This window comes from Gossypium arboreum, chromosome 13, assembly GCF_025698485.1.
Source record: "Gossypium arboreum isolate Shixiya-1 chromosome 13, ASM2569848v2, whole genome shotgun sequence".
Classification (NCBI taxonomy): Eukaryota; Viridiplantae; Streptophyta; class Magnoliopsida; order Malvales; family Malvaceae; genus Gossypium; species Gossypium arboreum.
In genome coordinates this window covers 2,639,207-2,663,505 of record NC_069082.1, presented here as the reverse complement: position 1 = coordinate 2,663,505, position 24,299 = coordinate 2,639,207, and the positions used below count along the sequence as shown (strand labels likewise).

At 29.4% G+C, this 24,299-nt stretch overlaps 1 protein-coding gene and 3 long non-coding RNA genes across 5 annotated transcripts; 1 reads left to right on the top strand and 3 right to left on the bottom strand.

The window, feature by feature from the left end:
• Window positions 1–2,380: 2,380 nt before the first annotated feature.
• Window positions 2,381–3,176, bottom strand: LOC108465836 (uncharacterized). Its single transcript, XM_017766213.2, has 3 exons — window positions 2,973–3,176; window positions 2,739–2,890; window positions 2,381–2,618 (listed from the first exon to the last, which is right to left on the bottom strand). The coding sequence occupies exons 1-3, from the start codon at window positions 3,115–3,117 to the stop codon at window positions 2,598–2,600; spliced, it is 318 nt and encodes a 105-aa protein (XP_017621702.2). The 5' UTR covers window positions 3,118–3,176; the 3' UTR covers window positions 2,381–2,597.
• Window positions 3,177–6,334: 3,158 nt separating this feature from the next.
• LOC128286911 (uncharacterized) lies at window positions 6,335–9,240 on the top strand. The gene is made up of 4 exons (XR_008277601.1): window positions 6,335–6,473; window positions 6,920–6,995; window positions 8,710–8,751; window positions 8,903–9,240. It is a non-coding gene; the product is annotated as an uncharacterized LOC128286911 (long non-coding RNA).
• Window positions 9,241–10,759: 1,519 nt separating this feature from the next.
• Window positions 10,760–11,614, bottom strand: LOC128286400 (uncharacterized). The gene is made up of 2 exons (XR_008276941.1): window positions 11,432–11,614; window positions 10,760–10,985 (listed from the first exon to the last, which is right to left on the bottom strand). It is a non-coding gene; the product is annotated as an uncharacterized LOC128286400 (long non-coding RNA).
• Window positions 11,615–21,355: 9,741 nt separating this feature from the next.
• LOC108463442 (uncharacterized) lies at window positions 21,356–23,888 on the bottom strand. 2 transcript variants are annotated; one of them, XR_001868067.2, is made up of 3 exons: window positions 23,724–23,888; window positions 23,433–23,584; window positions 21,356–21,530 (listed from the first exon to the last, which is right to left on the bottom strand). It is a non-coding gene; the product is annotated as an uncharacterized LOC108463442 (long non-coding RNA). The 2 variants fall into 2 exon arrangements; XR_008277548.1 differs by lacking the exon at window positions 21,356–21,530 and adding an exon at window positions 21,735–21,959.
• Window positions 23,889–24,299: the final 411 nt, after the last annotated feature.

The following is a 24,299-nucleotide window of genomic DNA, read 5'->3' as shown; positions in this document are numbered from 1 at the left end:
AATGTATACGTAATAAAATTATATAGTATATATATATATTTGTGTATAAAACATAATAAAGGTGAAAATAGGTATAACAAGAATATATGCTTAAATATATATATACTATGATATTAAAAAATGTGTACATAATATATATATTAGGAATAATAGTAAAATAACCGTCAAGAATAAATAGGTATAGTAATGGTGTATACATATCGGAATAATAACAATGTGACAAAAAATGAACAATATTACGTAAATATATACGTATATTTTAAAAATGAATACTGATAATATTAAAAGTATGTACGTAAAATATATATAATATATAAAAGAAAAATATATGTATATAATGCTTAAAGAATAGGCACAATGCAATGTTAATATAGGTATATATAATGAGGAGTATAATATATAGATATATATATTTTAAAAGAATACATATGAGGTCATCAAATACATTAACCAAAATAATAATATTAAAACAAATTAATAATACTATATGATATATATGTATATAATACTAAGTAATAATAATAATAATAATACCATGCTAATAAATAAAATATAATAATGATAGCAGTAATAAAATAGAATAGTATGAATAATATTAAGACTAAAATAAAATAATGAGAAAAAGTAAAAAATGGACAAAAGTGAATTAACAATGAAGTTAAGGGGAATTTAAAATAAAAGGACCCAATTGAATGTGCGCACAACACAGAGGGACCGTGGAAGCAATTATTCCTTTTGATCAGAACGCAGCGCACCAACAGAGACTAAATTGGAAAGTGAAATAAATTATAGGGCCAAATTAAAATACAAGAAAAACCTGATTGAAAATCATAGAAAAAGCGGAAGGACCCATGCAATTAATCCCTAGGAGCGAAAACACGCGGATCCTGAGTGGAGCGGGTCGGATCGGGTCGGGTCGCTTCAAAACGACGTCATTTTTGGGTCTTGGCCTGGGCACCAAAACGATGCCGTTTTGGTAGGCTATAAAAGCCTAAAAACTTCTAAAAAATTTCATTTTTAGCTGCTAAAGAAAAAAAAGAGGTCAGAGAGAGGGGAGAGGGCGATTTTCGGCCGGGGCGATCGCCACGGTCAGCCGAGGCCTGCGTCTTGCCATTGTTCAACCACCGTACAAATCGCCTCAGGTATATTTTTTACCTCTTTTTTTTGTATTTTTTATATGTCTATAATATATGTGTATTTTTGAGTAAAATAGGTTAAAAAGAAAGAAAATAACGATGATACTAAATGAAATCACCTTGGGCTATTAGATATTGACTCTCTGTTTGGACTGTTTTTTTTGCTTCCGATATTGCTGGATCTGTTCTTTGCTTTGTGTATTTTTCAAATCTAATGTTATTTCTTATTAAAAAAACGCCGATCCCTACAATGGTTTTGGATTCAGCCTCTTATAGGCATTTTTTACAACTTGCTTCTTTGTTGTCTGTCTCTTTTTCCTTTATTGATGCAGGTAAACGGTGGTGGAGCAGAGGCCACTTGCAGGCGTCGGTGGTGGAGCAGAAGGGAGCACATGCTGGCGGCTAGGGTTTCTATTTCTTTGGTTTTGGTATTTTTAGGTTACTGTTGGGCTTAGTGGGTTAGTAGATGGGTTTTGGGCTAGGGATTTAGTGGTTTTTGGGCTTAGTTAGGGGTTGGTTTGTAATTGGGGGTTTTGGGTATTGGGCCCAAAATTGGGCTTGTACACAGTCCATGACACTGGCACAAAATTCTCCTCATTTATTAATTTAACGAGATACAATCAATACATGTGTAATAATTAAATATGCTAAAAAAAAAAACTTAAACTACACTAAAATTATTATTATATTTACTGTTGAAACATAAAATGGAACAAACAACAAAAGTTTCCGACAATATCTTATTCAATATTGTCGGGATTCATGACCAATTAAGAATTCAAAAGTAGATATATTGCAACATCATTGATGAATTGTCCATTAATTGTAAATTAATAATTCATAAAATAAAATTGATGAGTAAATTAGATTTTAATATTTTTTTCTTTTATAATTCAACTAATCAATCGTGTAGTTAAATGTATTTTGTATTTTCGTGACGAATTTAGAATGTATACCGACAGATTTTCAAATGTCGGTAGTAGTGTAATGAAATGAAATATATAACTTTCTTTTTTTTTTTTTTCGTGATGAATAATACGGTTCAGCGTACTTAAACTCGTATCCTTTTGCATTGATAATAATATTTTTTTTTCATAAATAGAAACACACTCGAACTCATGTCATTCTGCATTAACAACGATGCTTATGCTAATCGAATTAAAACTCAATCAACATCTTTTCTTTATTTTTAACAAAAAAAGAAGAAGAAAGAATAATTCAAATCTTAAAAGAGATAAAAAGAATATATCAATCATAAATCAATACTTTTAATCACTCATACTTTACAAAAATCCTAAACAAAATATTTTTTTTTACAAAATAGAGGTTTACGATTACAATTTTAAAACCTAAATTAAGCAATATTTCTCAATTCTAACATAAAATCTTCACATCTAAGAAGAGAAAGCAACCAACAAATAGCCAAAACCTAGCATAAACATTCTACTTCTTTTCAGATAATCACCCATGGATTTTCCTGACCTGCGAAAGAATACCAATAAAAGGAAAAAAAGAATTGTCTGTATCTAAGAATCTAAAATTGGATAAGCAAAGCAAAGTTTGAAGATGTAATTTGTTGAGTTAACCATAATAGAAACTTACATTTCTTTTTTTATGGGGTGACAAAGTATCGGTTTCCCGATGAATCGAATGCCGACGGCGATGAGAACTATCGGGTGGAGGGATTGAAGAGTGTGTCTCCGGGCCTCTATAATCAATCTCATAAACTTCTCTATCCGCAACATCAAAGCTCCCTTGATAATAAAATAAAATAAAATAAACAAATTAATTGATTTTAAAATAAAAAGAACAATTAAAACTTTTACAAAAATTTACCTGCAAAAAAATAAGGCATGGAAAGCATGAGAAGCAGCAGCAGCAAAACAATAAAGGTGGGTTTCCTTTTGATGACAATTAGCTTCATGGAAATTGGTAGCTTTTCAAGCACCAAAAATATGCTTGCATTTGAGTAGATGTTCATGGGGTCATTTATAAGAAAAATATTGGTAATTTATTTGAATTTCCATTAATATTTTGTGTTACATACTTTTTGATATATTTATATTCGTCACATCCACACAGCAATAAGTTGTGAATGATGGATGTTGATGTGTTAAGTTGGATTGGGTTGGGTTGGGTTGGGGGCATTTATGAAGCATAACTAAATACTAATTACTTAAAATATTTTATTTTATTTTAAAATTAATATTTTTTAGTAGTTAAAAAAGTTAAATACATTTAGCCATAACCGGAACTATATCTAACACCAACATTATCTTATAGAATCTCTATCTTGATTATCTTGAGAGAAACATTGTAAATTTTCAAACCAATAGGAACATTTTTTTCTTAATGCTGTCATAAAATATGTAGCGATATTTATCGTACGTGGAGTAAACATCACCGCCATTAATATTACTTTTTCATTCTTAATTTCTTTAATTACAGTTAAATCATTCCAAGTTTCTTTTTATTTGAAAAAAGATAATTTTAAATATTAATACATATATTTGAACCATGTGTGGGACAACTCCATGTGTGTATTATTATTGAAGGTCCTAATGAGAGACATGCCATGCCATGCCATCGATCTCTTGTTGGCTGGATCTTCAAGCCTACTCTTTCTGTTTTGTTTCCTTTGCTTAATTATATCTCTACTTCCATTTCTATTCATATGTTTATGGTCAAATTGTAGTTTCGACCCTTCCACTATATTAAAATGTTAGATTTCAGTTTAACATAATCCTTTTACTTTTATAACATTATCAACTAATCTAAATTATTAACATTTTTAACTATTCTTATAAAAGTGCTCAGGTAAAAATTTCAAAGAGACCCTAATACTTAATACTTAAGAAGTTCAATTAAACAATTTAATCCAATAAAAAAGATTACATGTCAACCAAGGACTTAGGGGTGTTTTTAACAAATTCATGTTAGCACTTTAAAGGAACCATTATAATGTTAACAATTTAGACTAATTAATAACATCATAAAAATAAAATGATCACAAAATAAATAAATTATATACTAAATTTTAGCATAATTGAGGGACCAAAATCATAAATTGATATTTTTAAAAATATAAGCTAAGTAAAAAAAGTAATAAATTTATATTTTTAGATGGATTAGTTTTGGTACATTAACAATAATTTTTTTATTCCACGAGCCGACGTCAAAAATTGTTATATGTTTTTTAATATTTTATTATACACTTGTCAACTTTTTAACCTTACTTGAAAAGTTTAAAACTTAATTGCCAATGTAACAAATATTTTCCTTTTTAGATTGTATTGATTAATTATATATTTATATTTTTATTAGTTTTATATTTATAAAAGTAGTTGGTGATGAAATTTCCTCCACATGTCTTTAACACCAAATTAGGTTTTTAGCTATACATAGACCTCTATTTATGAAATATATATTGTTATTTTTCATTTTTCAATTCTAATTATTTAAAAACTTTTCTCGATTGATTCAGTTCGGGTTGAATTTTTTCATACGTAATTATTCATCTTGCTTAGAGTAAGATTTATCTAGAAGAAGCATATTCGAATAAAGGCTGAAGTTAAGTCGTCTGCTTAAATAAGATTGTGCCCCTTAAGCTATGTGGCTCGCACCAGATCACAAAGAGATCCATAGTGAGACACTTCCAATCTCATCTCATCATATCTTAGTATCCCTGAACTAGTTCCCTAGAAGCAGGCCCGTTCATGCCCGCATTCTATTAAAGTCCCATTGTAGTGAGCATGAATAAATTACAAGGTTAGTTAAATGAATGAATTTGATTAAACTTTGAACAAACTCTTAATGTGCAATAAAACCAATGACCAAAAAAGTAATTTTAGTTTCCATGTATGATCAAATGCATATATAACCAAGTGCCATTTTTCCTAGTCTAAGTAGCACATTGTCGTATATGCATGACATGCTTAATCAATTTCATCATATATTAATCATACTATATCAACAAAATTTATCTAACAATTGAAAATAAAATCGATTTTGACCATCTAAAAGTTTTCATGATTTTGTCTTAAGAAAGAGAAAAAATTACAAGTAGATTTACAAAGTTTATCCCAAAGCATTGTTTGAGTCTTCAACTTCTCTAGATAGTTAACCATGCAATCATTCAATCACATGAACTAGTCCAATCTCCATCAAAACTTACTTCTAAAAAAAAATTAAAAGTTTATGAAAGACGAATAAGATAAGATTACCCTAAGAAATCAACTTTTGGGTTCCTAAAGACCTTAAGAATCGATTTTTTTTTAGTTTGTAACGACTCGAATTTTAATGTTATCAGAAAAATGTATTTTCGGGTCTCCATTTCTAAAACAAATAGATTAGAAAATATTTATTAAAAATAATTACGAAGTTAATTGAGTAATTAACTAGGCTTTAATTAAGTGAATTTAGCTTAATTAAAAGGATAATTAGGAAAAAGGATTAAATTGAATGAAGTGTGAAAGTTTAATTGTAGATTAAAAGAAAATAAAAAGGACCAAAATGGAAATTAAGCCAATTTACTATAGATGTGGCAGCAAACTTAGATAAAATCTAAGGTTTTAAATTAATTATATTAATTATTATTAAATAAATAAAAGAAAGACAAGTGTATGGTAAAAATAAAATACATGTGTAATAAATATTGTATATACATTTGTAATATATGTATGTATTTATTTATTATTTAAGTAAATATTAATGTATTTATTATTATTAAATTGTTATTGTGTGATGAAAAATTAAATAAAGACAAATGTTTGAATATGATTTGATACAAGTGTATAAATAAAATATATACAATTGTAATACTTGTATTTAAGTATTAAAAGATATTTATTATTTACAAAAGATATTTATTAATTAAATAATTATATTATAAGATTTTATGTGATAAATATATTAAGTTAAGACAAATGTATGGTGCATATGGTGACATGTGTGATACTAATATACATACAATTGTAAAATACATGTATATTTACTTATTATAAAATATATTATTAAATTATATATTATTATTAAGTAAAAGATATTTATATAATAAATAAATTAAAGAAAAACAAGTGTGATAATATAAATGGATACAAATGTTAAAAGAATATTTGTTGTTAAATAGATTTTATAATAGATATTTATTAAGTTATTATTATTATTATATATATATATATATATATATATATATTCGTTTAATGAGAAAAGGAAGAAAAGAATAGAAATAGAAACAGAAAGCCAAACGAAACAGAGAGCAGGGGAAGGAAAGAAAGAAAAAGAGAAAAGAAAGAAGAAAAGGGAAAATTCAAGGTTTGAAGCTTTAAAGTTTAATTGGTAAGTTAATATAGCCCTTATCACTTAATTTTGATGTTTTAAAAGCTTTAGAACAAAGTTTTGATGAAATTAAATTAATAATTTGAAAGTTATTAGATTTCTAAATTTTGTTCATGTTGAATAAAAAGATGAATTAGGGGTTAGCTTGATAGGAATTCAAGTTAGAAATGAAATAAGGATTGAATTGTAAAATAATTCATAAGTTTTATGTTGTAGGGACTAAATTGATGAAATTTCGAAATTAGGAAAAATATGCTGGAAATTTAATAACTAAGTATGAGTTTGGACAAAATTTGAATAGAAATGAAGTATGAATTGAGACAGAAAAAGTAAGTGAATTTAGTTAAGATTAAATTGAAATTAAAGTAGAAATTGAATAGAAATTGTATTAATTAGATATAAATTAATAGTGAATTAACGAATATGAATTGTTTTAATTCCCGTAGCTAATGTTGTCTCGGAAAATCTCGGATAAGCAAGAAAAAATGGCAAAGACAACAGGTGTTAGCTCGAGAAAATACGGTTTGTATTTCTATAATTCGAACTTAGTCATTATTTGTTATATTTATATACATATGGCAATTGTTAGTATTAGAATTATGATGTTTTACAATTAGAATGGACTGATTTTGGTATGCGATGAATTTATTGAATTTATATTGATTGAAATTATTTTAATTGAATTTTTATTGATTGAATTTGTAACGCCCCAATTTTCGGGAATCCTGTGAATGTTGGCATAGGTTTAATTATGTTAGTGGGCCTCTAGAAAGCCCAAGCTTAAGATAGAACCCGGCAATTTTAGTTAATTTTTGTTCCATAAGAAAAAGGGGGTGAAATGATGAAATAGGACCTATGTGAAAATGTTTGAAAATGCTATAGGCTAAATTGAAGTGGCCAAATAAATAGGAGTGCAAAATAGGAGGATTTGCATGACAAACCTCCCATTTTACATGAAGTGGCCAGCCATCATGTTGTTGTAGACAAAATGTACACTTGATATCCATAATTTATGGTACAAATTGATACAAATTGATAATAGGTTAGGTAAATGTTCCATGATAATAGGTTAGGTAAATGTTCCATGATAATGAGTTAGGTAAATGTTTCATGATAATGGGTTAGGTAAATGTTTCATGATAAGAATTTCATGTCTTTTGTATTAAAGAATTAAATGGATGAAATATGAAGTTTTATTAAAAGAAAAAGGGGTGAAAAGAACAAAGTTTTGTCCATCTTTGTTCATCATAGTTGAAAGTTAGAGAAGAGAAAGGAGAGGAGAAAACTCTTGAGTATTTGGTCATTAGGAGGAGGAAAATTGAAGGTAAGTTCTTGGTACCTTGCTTCTATTTTGAGGTTCATGAGTTCTTCTTGATTCTACCTTAACTCTTGAAGTATATTTTGATTTTTAGTTGTGTTGTGAGCATTTAGTCATGAATTAAAATGAAGGAAATGGTTGTTGTTTCATGTTCTTTTGATGAAAAATGGAAGATAGGTGAAGTTGAGCCAAACAAATGAGCATGCATGTGCCTTAGATGTTAAAGGGAAAAATCAGCTAACATGTTGTGCTTTAAAATGATGAAATGGAGATTATATTTAAGTAAAATCATAGATATGTGATGATTGATTGGTGATATACATGTTTAAATAACATGCATGCAAGGTATGTGTGAAAGAGTGATTTGGTAATAAATCTGCTTGGGACAGCAGCAGTAACGTGACTTTGGAAAATCACCATAAATTGTGGGAGATGAATTAGAAGCTGAATAAATTATGTAATTAAAACTTATTTAGTCTAGTTTCTAATGAAATAAACAAGAACATATTTTGAATTCTGTAAAATGAGAAATTTGATTCATAATGAAGAGTGGTCAGATTAGTCAAACAGTGAAACATGGGAAACTTTAAGAAAAATCTGGTATTGATTGGCCATACCAAAAATTCTGAAAATTTTATGGATAAAAGATATATGAGTCTATTTTCAGGGAAAATTAACGGCACTTGATTTGGAGTTTCGTAGCTCCAGTTATAAATAATTTAGTGATTGTTGCTCAGGAAGACAGCTTGCAGTGAAATTATGATTATGTGGTAAACATTGACAAAAATTTGTTAATGAGTTGCTTATTGATTTCTTATAAGCTTACTATGATCTGTAGGTGTGGTTGGCGAATATTGTAAGGGGTATCGTAGTTTGTATTTGAATAATTAGATTAACGTGTTAGTAATCCAATTGTAGGCGGTTCGTGTGTGGATCTCGTCAACATATCGTCGCAAACAGGTGTGTAACTGACACCCTCTCATAGACTAGATTGGTAAAAGTCGAAAAGCCGAAATGTCGAAAAGTCGGTATTTTGGGAATTTGCGAGTGTGCGAATGCTCGTAAGATAGTTGGGTTTGTATATTTGGTAATCTAAAGTAATAAACTGCAGTACGCGCGATTGGGCTTAATGGGCCAAAGATCGGGTTCATGGGCCAACGGGCCCAATTCGGTAAGTATTCGCAGTAAGTGTTCTGGTAGTACGTAAATAGTTAGGATATGCATGAAAACCCTAAAAGTAGCTAAATTACTATAATACCCCTATGTATGGAAAATTACTATAATACCCCTATGTATGGAAAATTACTGTTATACCCCTAGGTGCAAAATTACCGTTATACCCCTAGGGTTAATTTTGACTGAAAAGCATAGCGATCTGATTCTGTATGATGTATGCCATGATTATATATCTGTTGCATGGGAAAACATGGGTTATATTATGGAGGAAGCGTTTTGGTGGCTATGCCACAAATATCTGATCTGGTGGCTCTGCCACATATATCTGTTCTGGTGGCTCTACCACGATTATTCAGATCTGGTGACTCATCACATTATTCGCTCAGCAGCCATGCTGCAAATTCGTGGTGTGTAGCGGTTGGGTGGGTCGAGTTGTCTCCCACACGGTGTAAGGTTGGTATGGGGTGTATACGGTTGGATATGGTTGGGTTTCGCATAAACATGTAATATCATTACATTTTACTATGGGCCTATGGGCTTTATTCGAATTACATTCAGGCTAAGGCCAACTTATTATGTTTCGTGGGTTGAGCTGATTTAGACTATGGTTGGGTTAATTTACACAATCGAGTTTCCCCAAACTCACCCTTTTATTTTCATCCACGCAGTAATCCCCAACCATAGTGGGCTTGGAGTCGTGAGGGAATTCGGAGTGGCCACCGCTTCGAAAGTTTGATTTTCTTCGGTGAACTGGACATCCTTTTAATTACGTTTGAAGTTTTGGGCTTTTAAATGTAATAAGGCCGCTTATTTATTTTGATGGTTTTTAATATGTATTACTAAGATAGGTAATACTTATTTTAACTGTTGAAATTGGATAGCTTTAGGCGCGTTTTAAAAAACAACAGTTGATTTCAAAATAACACGACAACAAGCAAAGCTTCCGCAATGAAAGTATTTTCCAAAATTAATCACTTTTCCTAAAATGACTTAATCAAATCGGTTTCCTAGAAATATCCATGACGTTAAGGTGTGGCAATGGCGGTATGCATGTCTAGGATTGGATCCGAAGGAGCTTGGTATAGCGATCCGATGGACTCACCACCTCTTTTCCGGTTTCCTACGGTGCACTGACTTCCATTCACTTTAACCCTTAATGAATTATTCTTTTGAACATCAAGTACGATTTTTGGACTTAGAATGAAATTTTTTTAACGTTTTTGATGTGGCATGCGGATCCGCCATAACTTCGGGCGGGTTTGGGTGCTTATGAATGTTATTATATAATATATATGATTTATGTAAAAATTTGAATATTGAATGAAAAACTGTTATATGGTCAAATATATTGATTTTAAATTCAATTGTTGAATATATGATTTTGTTGATATTTGAATATTAATATATGATGAAATTGATTGAATTGTATTGAATTATTAATTAATGTGAATACTTGAGATATATTTGTTGAATGTATGAAAATGTATAAAATTGTGAAATATATGAAATTATTAGAATGGTAATTGATGAAAGAATTTCACACATTTTCACAATTTCATACATTTTCATTTAATTCAACAAATATATTTCAATTATTCACATTAATTAATAATTCAATACAATTCAATTCACTTTTCAAAATTAAATATTCAAATATCACAAATCTCATATATTCATATCAATTTCATATTTCCAATCAATATATTTTTTTAATATAACATTCATTCAATATTCAAATTTTTACATAAATCATATATATTATATAATTCAATCAATAAAAATTCAATCAAAATAATTTCAATCAATATAAGTTCAATAAATTCATCGCATACCAAAATCAGTCCATTCCAATTGTAAAACATCATAATTCTAATACTAACAATTGCCATATGTATATAAATATAACAAATAATGACTAAGTTCGGATTATAGAAATACAAACTGTATTTTCTCGAGCTAACACCCGTTGTCTTTGCCATTTTTTCTTGCTTAGCCGAGATTTCCCGAGACAACATTAGCTACGGGAATTAAAACAATTCATATTCGTTAATTCACTATTAATTTATATCTAATTAATACAATTTCTATTCAATTTCTACTTTAATTTCAATTTAATCTTAACTAAAGTCACTTACTTTTTCTGTCTCAATTCATACTTCATTTCTATTCAAATTTTGTCCAAACTCATACTTAGTTATTAAATTTCCAGCATATTTTTCCTAATTTCGAAATTTCATCAATTTAGTCCCTACAACATAAAACTTATGAATTATTTTACAATTCAATCCTTATTTCATTTCTAACTTGAATTCCTATCAAGCTAACCCCTAATTCATCTTTTTATTCAACATGAACAAAATTTAGAAATCTAATAACTTTCAAAATATTAATTTAATTTCATCAAAACTTTGTTCTAAAGCTTTTAAAACATCAAAATTAAGTGATAAGAGCTATATTGACTTACCAATTAAACTTCAAAGCTTCAAACCTTGAATTTTCCCTTTTGTTCTTTCTTTTCTCTTTTTCTTTCTTTCCTTCCCCTGCTCTCTGTTTCGTTTGGCTTTCTGTTTCTATTTCTATTCTTTTCTTCCTTTTTCTCATTAAACGAATATATATATATATATATATATATAATAACTTAATAAATATCTATTATAAAATCTATTTAACAACAAATATTCTTTTAACATTTGTATCCATTTATATTATCACACTTGTTTTTCTTTAATTTATTTATTATATAAATATCTTTTACTTAATAATAATATATAATTTAATAATATATTTTTATAATAAGTAAATATACATGTATTTTACAATTGTATGTATATTAGTATCACACATGTCACCATATGCTCCATACATTTGTCTTAATTTAATATATTTATCACATAAAATCTTATAATATAATTATTTAATTAATAAATATCTTTTATAAATAATAAATATCTATTAATACTTAAATACAAGTATTACAATTTTATGTATTTTTATTTATACACTTGTATCAAATCATATTCACACATTTGTCTTTATTTAATTTATTCATCACATAATATCAATTTAATAATAATAAATACATTAATATTTACTTAAATAATAAGTAAATACATACATGTATTACAAATGTATGTACAATATTTATTACACATGTATTTTATTTTTATCATACACTTATCTTTCTTTTATTTATTTAATAATAATTAATATAATTAATTTAAAACCTTAAACATATAAAAATAAATCCAATAAAAATCTTAGATTTTATCTAAGTTTGCCGCCACATCTATAGTAAATTGGCTTAATTCCCATTTTGGTCCTTTTTATTTTCTTTTAATCTACAATTAAACTTTCACACTTCATTCAATTTAATCCTTTTTCCTAATTATCTTTTAATTAAGCTAAATTCACTTAATTAAAGCCTAGTTAATTACTCAATTAACTTCGTAATTATTTTTAATAAATATTTTCTAATCCCCTTTTTTAGAAACGGAGACCCGAAAATACATTTTTCTAATAACCTTAAAATTCGGGTTGTTATATTTTCAAATCCAAAAGAAGTCTACTTTAGTAGTCTTTTAGAAGATTCAACACACATTGAAGTCACAAAGTTAAATACAATTTCAAAATTGGGTAAAATGAGGAAACCATAATTTTCATGAAACCCTAATTTTTGACTTTTTATATCCCATAGGCCTTAATCTTGTTTTTGACATCTAACTCTTCCATGATGTCCAAAACTTCAATCACATGAAAAATTTTAATTTTTGCATCAATCAATCAGAAACTAGATCAAAGACATATTTGACCAAAATCTGAAGTTCTCTAGAGGAGGGTTTTGACTTTTTATCTTCTCGGTATAGGGTCTCTATTTTGATTTTTATTATAAGATTCTTAGTCCGCTTCTCGCTCACAAGATTCTCTAATTTCAATAAATTAAAAAACCTAGGTGCAACAAATGGTCTGATTACATATTAAAAAAATAACCTACGTACAACCATTCTAATTTTAGGAACCACAACATTGTCAAAATTGCATAACAACAATTATATAATTCACCAACATCCATTCACATATATTTTAGTAGCAAGCAAAAGATCTTAGAATGCCACTCTTTATCAACTGAATTCATACATAGAGAGAATAGAGTTTTAGATTATTTGATTTATGTTAATAACTAAATCAAGATGGCTCTAATGCTTTAGAAAAAACATGGAAAATGTGTACAACAAAGTTTTAAAATTGTTAATACATCCAAAACCAACTTTGATAGTTAAGAACAATACATAATCCATAATCTAGTATTTGGACATGTTTTGATCCGTTTTCACAAGTTGGAGAATAGTAGATTTGCAATTGAACTTGAATTGCTCGTAAAGAATTGTACCCTTTTACGGAAACGTCCATATCGCAAACTTTATAACTCAAACTTCGGTGATTCAAAAATTGATGCAAAAATGACTCAAGTATCTACAATTTGGGCACAAGAGTTGCCCTAGAAGGTGCCTAGAAGGTCTAATAAAGTCTAGTTGAAGTTACCCTTGTGAAACCCCACGATCAATCTCGAACTTCTCGTAGTGATTTGCATTGCTTTACGAAAATAACCATATCTTGGGCGGTAGCACTCAAACTTTGGTTATTCAAAAATCATTATGAAGAGAACTTGAAGATATAGTATTTGGACAGTAGAACTGCTTCAAAAGATGGTTAGAAGGTCTAGTCCAATTTACCCTTGTGAAACCCAACAATTAATCTCGAAATTCCTTTAGAAATTGCATTACTTTACAAAAACGACCATTTCTTCAGACACAGGACACGAAATTAGGTGATTCATAAAATACCTCAAGGCTAACTAAACGATCTATGATTTAGGCACTAAAATCATCCCAAAAATTAGTTGGACCATTGAGAAATGTCTAGTTAGAGTTGACCCTGTGGCATCCTACAAGATTGGTTTTTTATTCTAACATAACTTCAATATTTGTTTTCAACTAATCAGATCTTCTCCGCTATTCTCTAACTCATGTATTTTCAAAACACAAACATAAGTAAAAACTTAGAACTCCATAAAGAAAAATGATTCCAAACAAACACTCTCTTTTTAGTCGAATAAGCGAATTGATAACTAAGGTTTTCTAGTTCTCATCAATTTGTTGATTTTCATCAATCATTTCTCTTTAGAAAATGTGTGATATTTATAAAGAACTTACTAGAAATCTAATTACTTGGAACTACAAATAAAAAAAAAAGTCTTAGGCTGAAACAACTATATGGGCTGCAAATGGAGTCTATCATGGACTCTCTATGCCATTCACCTTGCTTGTGCGACAAGGATATTCCTCATATGCATCGACCTTACTTCGACCCTAGTTGGGTCACCTTCAGACCCAAATACATATTTTGGACTCTTAATTATTTTCAGTAAAGAAACAAAAATTAATTACCCAATTAAATAATTTACACAAACTCTATTTTAATCCTGTTAAAATCATGATAACTTTACCATATTAAAAAGCATGTATAAATTTATTTAATTAATTAATTTTGTTCCATTCAAAATAATTATATAACATGATCACTTAAGTTAGCTCCACTTTAGATTCTTCATTTAATCTAATTAAATAGATATCCCAAATGATTAATTTAACCTTATATCATTCTAATCATTAAATTGAAAAAACGCGTGTTACCCTAATGAGTAAACCCAATGTACTATTTCTGCTTGTTCAATCGTTTGTGGTTCTATGCAAGTATTAATATAAAATGCAATTGTTTAAGGAGTTTTGTTGAGCTAGTGAAAGAATTGATTGGACATATATAATTGGGGTTTAAATAATTTGTGATTAAATTTTGACACTTTGTCTATTAATTACAAAGTTATTTATTCATAGAGACGTTCCATTATAACACCACAACTAAACTTCTTATTATATATCATTACGAAAGCTACTGAATTCAAGCTTTATTCCAATGACCTCATTATATGTGTGTTACCTTTATAGAATATCCATGATCCCATTAAGTTAAATCTTTTCACTTAATTCGGTTAGCGTTATCAATTGGTCACCATTGTATCTTCTACAAAGAAAATTGTCATTACTCAAATTAGCAATGATGAAATTATTTGTCCCAAATAAATGACCCTTAACTAGGTTCTATTTTCATAATCCATAAAATTTCAGTAAGACGATACCATTTACTCTTTTATCGAGCTATGATTCCACTATAGTGAGTGAAGCCATATCATGTATAAGTCATATACCCAACATACTAACTTCCGGTCCACTATCATTAGAGCACATGTTTTAAATATACCAAAGCACATAGTTACACCCATATGGTCACCATTGTATCTTTCACAATAAAAATGACCATTACTCAATTTATTAATAAAGAAATTATGTGTCCTAAACAAATGACCTATGCTAGCTTCTATTTTCATAATTCATACAATACTAGTGAGAGTATATTATTTACTCATTTAACAAGTTATGATTCCACTATTGTGAGGGAATCTATATCATGCATAAGTCATGTACCCAACATACCAACTTCCAGCCCACTATCATGAGCGCATATTTTAATTATATCAAAGCACATGAGTTATACAAACATGGTCATTTTGGTACTTGGGATTTAGATAAGTCACGCTATGAATGTCACAAGTGAGTAAATTAATAAACAAATCTAAGATTAATTCAATTTGGGTCTTATCCAATGTATTAGCAGTCTAAACAATATTATAGATTTTAACAGTCCACTGACATAAATGAAATTTTTTAAATAGTTTAGTGACCAAATTGTAGCTTTTTTAGTTGAGTGACCAAAACGAAATTTACCCATAGTTTAGTGACTAATGGTATAGTTTACCCTAATTTTTTACTTATGTTTAATTATAAGTTTAGGGATTTGAGTAGAGGTGTCCATGGTTCGAGCCCAACCAAAAATTTAGGCCCTTTTGTTAGGCCTGGGCCCTGCCCAAAAAATAGGCCTAAAATTTTATCTAAGCCCAGCTCGAATAAAAATGTTGAAACCCGGGCCCAGTCTGGCCCAGTAGTATTAATTTTTTTATATAATTTTTTTTAAAAAAAATATAATATATCAAAAATACTAAAAACATTAAAATAGATGTTTCCCAACAAATTGAAAATAAATTTAAAAATAATATGTACACTTAATAACACTAAGATAAGTGCAGCTTAACAAGAAAATGTTTCTAAAATAGTAACAAAATTAACAATAAAACAAAAGTTATACAATATACAAACAATAGCAACAAAATAGTAGCAACATAGTAGTGAAATAGTAGCAAAATAGTGAAAAACAACAACAAAAAAATAGCAAAAAAAAAAAAAGCAAGAACAGTAAAAAGAAAAAGTAGCAATTTTTTTTTGTAGATTCAGGCTACGCCGGGCTCGGGCCAAAAAGCCTTACCCGAGGCTCGACCCGTTTTCTAAACAAGCATTTTTTTTTGTCTAAGCCCATTTTTGGGGCTTATATTTCTACCTAAACTCTCCTACTTTTCGGCAGACCTTTGGGCTGGGCCATCTTTAAATTTGTTAGTAAATTTTTTGAATTGAACTATTTTTTTATTCAGTTATCTTTTAAGTTTAATGAGTTTAAATTGTTAGATTTTGTTATGGTCAATTTGAAAGAGTAAAAAAGAAAAAGATTGGGATATGGTTGTAAATGGTCCCTGATTGTTGTGCCTTCGAGATATGATATTCCAAGAATGAATGTCTAGGTAATACGGTTGGATTGCAACGTCAAACAGTTGTGCCATGGCTGGACCTTGATGGGTATGACTAGTATGATGTAATAATTACCTGCAGACTGTTGAATCCCTTTTACTCAATGCCAATCCTTCGAGATACGAAAATGTTGATCGGTTTAGAGCCCGCACTGGAGGCAAATATCCAAAGGGATCTTTAATATCAAGTACAACGATAATTCATTGGTTTCACTGTTTAGTATAATTTATTAAATAATATATTTTTAATATGGTTTTTGCATGCGAAGCTATATAACGTGATCGGATCGTAATACAGAAAGATAATTTATAATCTAAACATGTTCTTAGTCTAATCGAAATTGAACAAATTAATTGAAAATCTAATATGTCATCTATCAAATCCAATTAGGGAGATATCTTATCTTAAATATCGAAGCAGATGGCTTCTAGAGATAGAGATATAGATGTGACTGACTGGATTTACAATACATCAGACAAGATCCAAGTAGAATAGATTTACATATGTTTATGGATCCATTCACTTATCATGTTCAAAGTGTGACATATCTCAATCCTGAGTGGATAATGAACTATAATTTAATAAAAATGAAAATTTAAGTTCAAATAGATAATGAACCGAAAATTGATGTCTTAGTTATATGACTTCTGCAATATATAGCATCATTCCACAACAATAAAATTAATAGTCCAATTATAGAGTAAATGAAATCATCTCTTTGGCATTACATGATAGATAAAAAATAATGTTGCCACATATCATTAATTACTATTCGTTAGTAATTAAGTTTTCATGAAAAAAGATATAATTATTTGTGTGCGATAAAATAAGATCATATTAAAAGAACAGATTTATCCTAAAGAGATTAAGAATATCTAATAAGGGTAATACCCTTATGACAGGACCATTGGACGAGTACTCAACGAGTGACTTTTGTAATGGTATATAATAAGGCAGAACTCAATCATAATACTTTAGTAGAATGATTTCGTGACTAAATTACAAATTATTTCAGCCCTAATTATACATGTCCAGTCGATCCCTTTACTAGCTCGAGATAACTAAAAACAAACTGCATTACAACCAAATAATATTGAATGAATGAAAATGATAAAGTAAGAAGAATACACCGCATGTATCACTATCCGTAATGAATGTGTTTTCTTACCAAGTATAAATGGCTTAAGAATTAATATATGATTTCAAATTATTATTTAATAATTATAATTAAATAATTGAAGTTCGAATAGAAATCAAATCAATTAGTCATTATGGGTTTCTTGAATAAGACAATTAAATATATTTCCTCATAAATTCTAATATGGCAAAGTTACAATGATTTTAACAAAATGAGAAATTGATTGAAAAATAATTTAATTTTATTAATTAAATTAAATAAATAATATTTAAGGTAATAAAAATAAATATTAGGTTGGATAAAAGTGTTGAATTAAAGTCTAGGAAACATATATAATTAGATTCAATATAAGAAATGTTCAACTTGACATTATACCATGTAAGGGATGAAAAACCCTAGTGTTTTACTAGAAGTGTTTTAATAGAAACTATCAATTAAACAATTTAGAACACTTGATAAACGTTGTTATTCTATCGAATGTAATGAAAATTTATTTCACGAGTAAATTCTATTTTAGAAAAAAACATGTAATTACTAGTTATAAAGAGAAATTAACTTTTCTATTGAATTTAATTAAAAGTTTTCATTATGTAATTTGATTTGTGTTGTTCGAGCCTACACTTAAGGCAATTTGGGATTCAAGGATAAAGAAAAAAGTCAATCAGTTAAAAGCCAAGTTTGAGTTAACCACTTCATACAAAACAAGTACTATTTCGGTCAAGCTAGCGCTATTAATAACACAACAACTCGATTTAGAAAAAAATTTAAATTTTCGTTAAACCTAAAATAATCGTCTTCTTAACTATTTAGAGGCGAAGTATTTCCTCTTAACCTCTTACGCATGATTGAAGGTATACTACTTCCTTCAGATAATGCGGGTATGGATATGTGCACTTGGTAGTGGTCAAAAAGTGGAATGTTCTCTGCTTTAGAAACTTATAAAGCTATATGTCATGCATAGATGGGTGATAATAGCCCGAACTAGAATTCAGTGTAGAAAGCTAATGCAACCTAGAAAGTTCACCAGATTCTTTGGTTTCTTAATCATGATAAATTACTAACTAATTAATGGTGAGCAACAACAGCATGGGATGACAGAGGGAAGTCACTTCGCTCAATGTGGGGTTTCATGGGAGAGTAGGCTAATGTAACGAGAGTATTACTTTCTAAAGAGAATTCGATACATAATTGTTCCCCATGAGGTTTGTTTTCTTTTCTTTTCCTTACCGTTACCTGAATGGATTGTTTAGAACTTATATAGCTATTTTCAATCGACAATGGAGGGTGTAAGACCCCACACCTTACACGGTCGTCAGACTCGAAATGTGAGATGCCACATTCGTTGCCGAAGTAACTTCGATTTTGTTTTAATAATTTACGAAAGTTCAGGTTTAAAAAAGCTTATAAAAGTTATCATACAAATATGATAATGATTGAGGGACTAAACTGTAAATTTTGCAAGATACCACGTTGACGTTGCGACCATGAGAGAAATCATGTTGCGACATTGAAGGTAGAAGCTCGACATCGCAACTTCGATCAAGATGAGTCGTGACCTTGAAGACAAGAGATTGACATCAAGACTCCAATAGGGGACACTAAGACTTGGAGGACAGGAGATTTAATGCACGACTGCAGCATGGGAGAATCGCGACTATAAAGACAAAAGCTCAATGTAATGGCCTAAATTCAAGGTTATCAGAACAGTGGTTTCGTAACCACAAATCCGATTTAAAGAGAAATTTATTTTAATATTTTTGCATGAATATTTATATAATAGGAAAATCGTATGAAAATATCGATAAAAAAATTTTACCGATTTAGTGGTTAGTTAGAAAAAAAAATTATTAAAAAAATTGGGTAAAAACAAAGTATCGAGATCTTGATCTCATAAAACCAAGTCGGAAATATTTTTTATAAATATTTATGAAATGTTAGTGATGTGGTATTAAAATTTCGTTAGGAAATTTTAATGTTTGGGTAGTCAATTAAATGAAAAGGACTAAATTGTAAAAGGTGTAAAAGTTGCTAGGATGATTAAATAGCTTAAGTGTCTAATAAGAAAGCATTTAAAAGGAAATTAGACCCAAAATTTATTTGGGCTGGACCAAGGGCATGAAATCAGCAGGAAAATTGATGATTTAAGGGCAAAATAGGATTATTGCATAATTAACTAAATAAATATAGGACTAAATAGGAAATATCTAGATTTCTCTTCATTTTTCTTGATTCCTATCAGCCAAAACGCCATAGGAAGGGTTCTCTAAGCTGGTATTTCATAATTTTTGCACTAAATTCAGAAGATTCTAATACGAAGCTAGATCGAAGAAAGGAAAAACTTCGGGATTAGTAGATTTTTGTTTACAAACAAGTATTGAGGTAAGTTCGTGTAACTTGAATTATATTCTTAAATTCTTGAAATGTATGTTATTTATGTGAATATGATTTGAATGCTCATTGTATGAAAATTGAAATATTGATATATTTGATAAAAAAGGAAGAAATCCCGGTTGAATGAAAAGAAATTTCAATGGATCTCTGAAAATGAATTGACGGTAAAAAGGATCTAGCCCAGACGGGTGATCCTATCTTGATATAGCCCTCCCGAAGAATATGTGTAAAATGAAATTAGCCCGGACGGGTAATCCGAATCAGGGTCTGAATTTAACCTGGACTGGTAATTCCGATCCAAGCTCATTAGAGTAATTGTCGTTGCAGGGGATTTAACCTGGACTGGTAATTCCGACAATACTCTATGAGTTTATATTACAGAAGATTTAGCCTAGACTGGTAATCCCGCTTGAAGGATGAGGTTCGCGGGAGTGTGCTCTCTGAAATGGAAATATGCGCACATGAATATGAATTAACGGACCCGAAAATATACACTAAAAGTGTACCTCTGAAAATCCATCGAAAATTTCGAGAAATTCAACGGGATAAATATGAAAAAATAATAAGGGAATGAAAATCATGGTATTGATGAGTTCTTCAATCATGGTATATATATTATTGACACATGAAAATTATTGTACTAACTTGAATGTTGAGTTTCTGCATGTTAGGGTAATAATGCATTGAGTGGATATATGAATGTTTATTGCATTGTATTGAAAATATTAGGTAAGTATAATTCTTGTTACATGAACTTACTAAGCACAAAGTGCTTACCCTATTTCCTTTTTCCCTGTTTGTAGTGTTAAGAGCTTGGAGGTCGGATTTGTTTGGAGACATATCACACTATCAACTTCAAGATTTTGGTATATCAAAAAACTTTATTTTGAAAATCAATGGCATGTATAAGCTCATAAATTAAATGTTAACGTAAAATGAATGTAAATTTAGTCATTGGTATGGTTAACAAACCTGGTTTTGGTATGTGATGATGTTATCTTATAAATATGCGTGAATCTATATGCGTTAACCTATGTTGAATTGGATTGGTTGATGTGGATTGTTTTTTGTTTAAAATTGCAAGGAAGGTTAGATATCTATAAAGGGGTTATATTGAGTTAAAAAAATAAAAAATTTAATTCGTAAACTCCAGTAATACCTCGTACCCTATTCCAGAAATAAATACGAGTAGGGAGTATTACACTCAATGTCGCGACATTAAAAGGGGTAGTTCTGCGAATTCGAAAGCAATTTTCCCTGATCTTTTCGTCAATCAATTCAACCTGCCAGATCGTAATACCAAATGGTCTAAGTGACCTAGAAACTCAATAGCAATGCAATTTAGGCATTAGTTCAGAAGTCGTATTAACATTCCCAATGAATCAAACATCTATCTATATATGATTTCAAGAACGTGTTATTAATTTACTTAGTTAACAAGAAACAACTGAATCATGAATGCAACCAGGCTTAATGGCAATTGGACATTATTCAGTAAATGTTCCTAGATACTTATCATCAACATATTTGGTTACACCCAAAATATAACCATTTCATCATATATATCAAATAACACTCTGAGCTTAAAATTCTAACTCAACCATAGGTAAATGCTATCTACTAATAACATAACAAAATGCTTAAGTTTGCTAAGTCGAAAGTTGAGTTTTGGATATTGATTCACTCATCAAATCCTCAAGATCTATTGACACCTACGCACGAGATAAACAAATTGTACGATGAGCAATAGGACTCAATGGTACTTTCATGATTTAAATTAATAATATAATAAACATAGCATGTCACAAATACAATCAAAATATGATTAGCTTTCAACAATTCAAATTACCATTCATGTCTCATGCACCAAAATTTATGCCATATCTAATCTGACGACCACATATGAATAAATCAGACTCTGTTTTCTATCACATTCACTTTTATTTCATAACGTATCACTTATTCATTTCTTTAATTATCTCATTTTTTTCTCGAATTTATTGATTTGTTTCATATCCATATCAACCTTCAAAACTCATTTTAAATCAGTTCGCATGATCTTTCACATGCTATCTTTTGTCACATAGATACAAATCTCACCATTGACTATTAGTTTCACATATCGTATGTCATTAGGCAAAGTTTATGTTTTATTAGCCCTATTAATTGGACACAAACACAAGACGGATACGCGGATTATCCAACCAACACACCAATATATCTGGTACCCAATGCCTCATCAGAATGTTTGAAGTATAAATTGTGTTTCGTGCCTCATCAGTATAAACCGAAGTAATGTGTACTCCACGCCTCATTGGAACGTCCAAAGTATAAATTATGCTATTGGCCTCATCTATACAATCCAAAGTAATTCTCGTACACTAATCCTATGGCATGTCAACTATATATGACTCTGTCTGAGATAATTAATAGGGTAACCAATGATTTAAACACATATGAGTCCAATATTGTACTTATTAGGTTATACTTATTATTTATTTATTTTGAATTTTAAGATAGTTTTAAGTATTTAAAATTGTTTAAGAGTTTTATGTTTCTTAATCAACAAGAAAATTTAGTTTTACTAAAACTACTCTTGTTTAAATTAATTAGGGTTTCGTTATAGTTGAAAGTTTTATTTAGATATAATTGGTCACCGTCTCTTTATTGTTTACTAAAGGCATCAGTTGATTCATTCATTAATAAAGTTTTTAACTTTGAAAATTAATTTCGTTTGTACAAGATTTATTTCATATAATTTTTAGATACAACTTTTTTTTCTTGATTTTCTTCAAGGATTGGAATCCATTCTTTTTTTTTTTTTAATAATCTCATTATAGGTTTTGATCATATCAGCTCTTTTTAACACAATGCCTAGAATTACCCATAACCCCTCCCCAACCCAAAAATAAAAAAATAATACGTTTTAGCACACTTAAACTTACGTCCTCCACATTGGAGCTAAGACTCAATTGATAATGAAAACTATTATTTATCCTTCAATTTACTAAATTCGGTATTGTTGCGAATGCAAAAATAATTATATTTGAATTCGCTAAACCTCATTATCTCATGATTCATTATTAAGAAGGAGTTATGAATAATTTTAGATATTATATAAAAAACAGCAGATTAATTGACCACAAAATTTGATTATAGATTAACTGTGATAACCGTGAATTTACCCAGTCTTGTCACGGTTGACGTCGCCTCCGTCGAGACCACCTGCAGCAAAACCCGCTTGCCAAGCAATTGCCTTTTGATTGAGAGCCTCTTCTTTCCTCTCTCTCCGCATCTCTTTCTCAGTAGGTTCTCTGCTCTTCTGCCTCTTCTTCACCTAATTAAATAACCATTTCCACTTTATTAATTTACATCATGTTTTAATAAGCAACATACTAGTTACTAATCATGCATTTTAGAGAAAGAAAAATCTTAATATATGATCAATGCAAAATGGCATGAAATGATTATGAAACCTTGTCCTGTATGGAGGCCTTCCCCGCATCGGCTGCTGCTTCCATCATTGACTCATTGACTGCATCTTTTTAGGTTCTACTCTAATACCTTCAAAACTAAAAGGGGTTTTAGTGTGGAAGACAGTGCTTGGTTATCTGTAAACTACTACTGGTTTTGCAGATGAATATTTAAGTACTTCCGTTGTTTCCCATCAAAATATATGTTTGACATGTGGATTCTTTTGATTATACAAATTCTTACACGTCTCGGCCATATGGCGGATAGGATGTGTATTGTAGACAAAAAAAAATTGATTATAGATTGAGTGTGACATAGGCATATGCATATGCATATGGTTGCTGTTGGTATCAGATGATGCAACCCAAATATATATACAGGGAAGCAACATACTGTTAATGAAAGGGTTTTTACTTTCAATAATGGTGAAGATATGAAGAATGGAATCTCCTCTTCATCTTTCTTTCTAGATTAATTTTGATTTTTTTATTTGGAAATAAAAGAACTTATGTAACACCATCAGCTTGGAGATGGGCTCCAGTGATATCTAGAAGGATGACAGACCGCACCAACTCAGG

Excerpts from the sequence above, each read along its gene's own strand:
- LOC108465836 (XM_017766213.2), bottom strand. The coding sequence starts at position 3,117 with ATGAACATCTACTCAAATGCAAGCATATTTTTGGTGCTTGAAAAGCTA. Across the intron at positions 2,891-2,972 it reads CATGCCTTATTTTTTTGCAG|GGAGCTTTGATGTTGCGGAT; the intron begins GTAAATTTTTGT and ends TTTATTATCAAG. Across the intron at positions 2,619-2,738 it reads CACCCCATAAAAAAAGAAAT|GTCAGGAAAATCCATGGGTG; the intron begins GTAAGTTTCTAT and ends ATTCTTTCGCAG.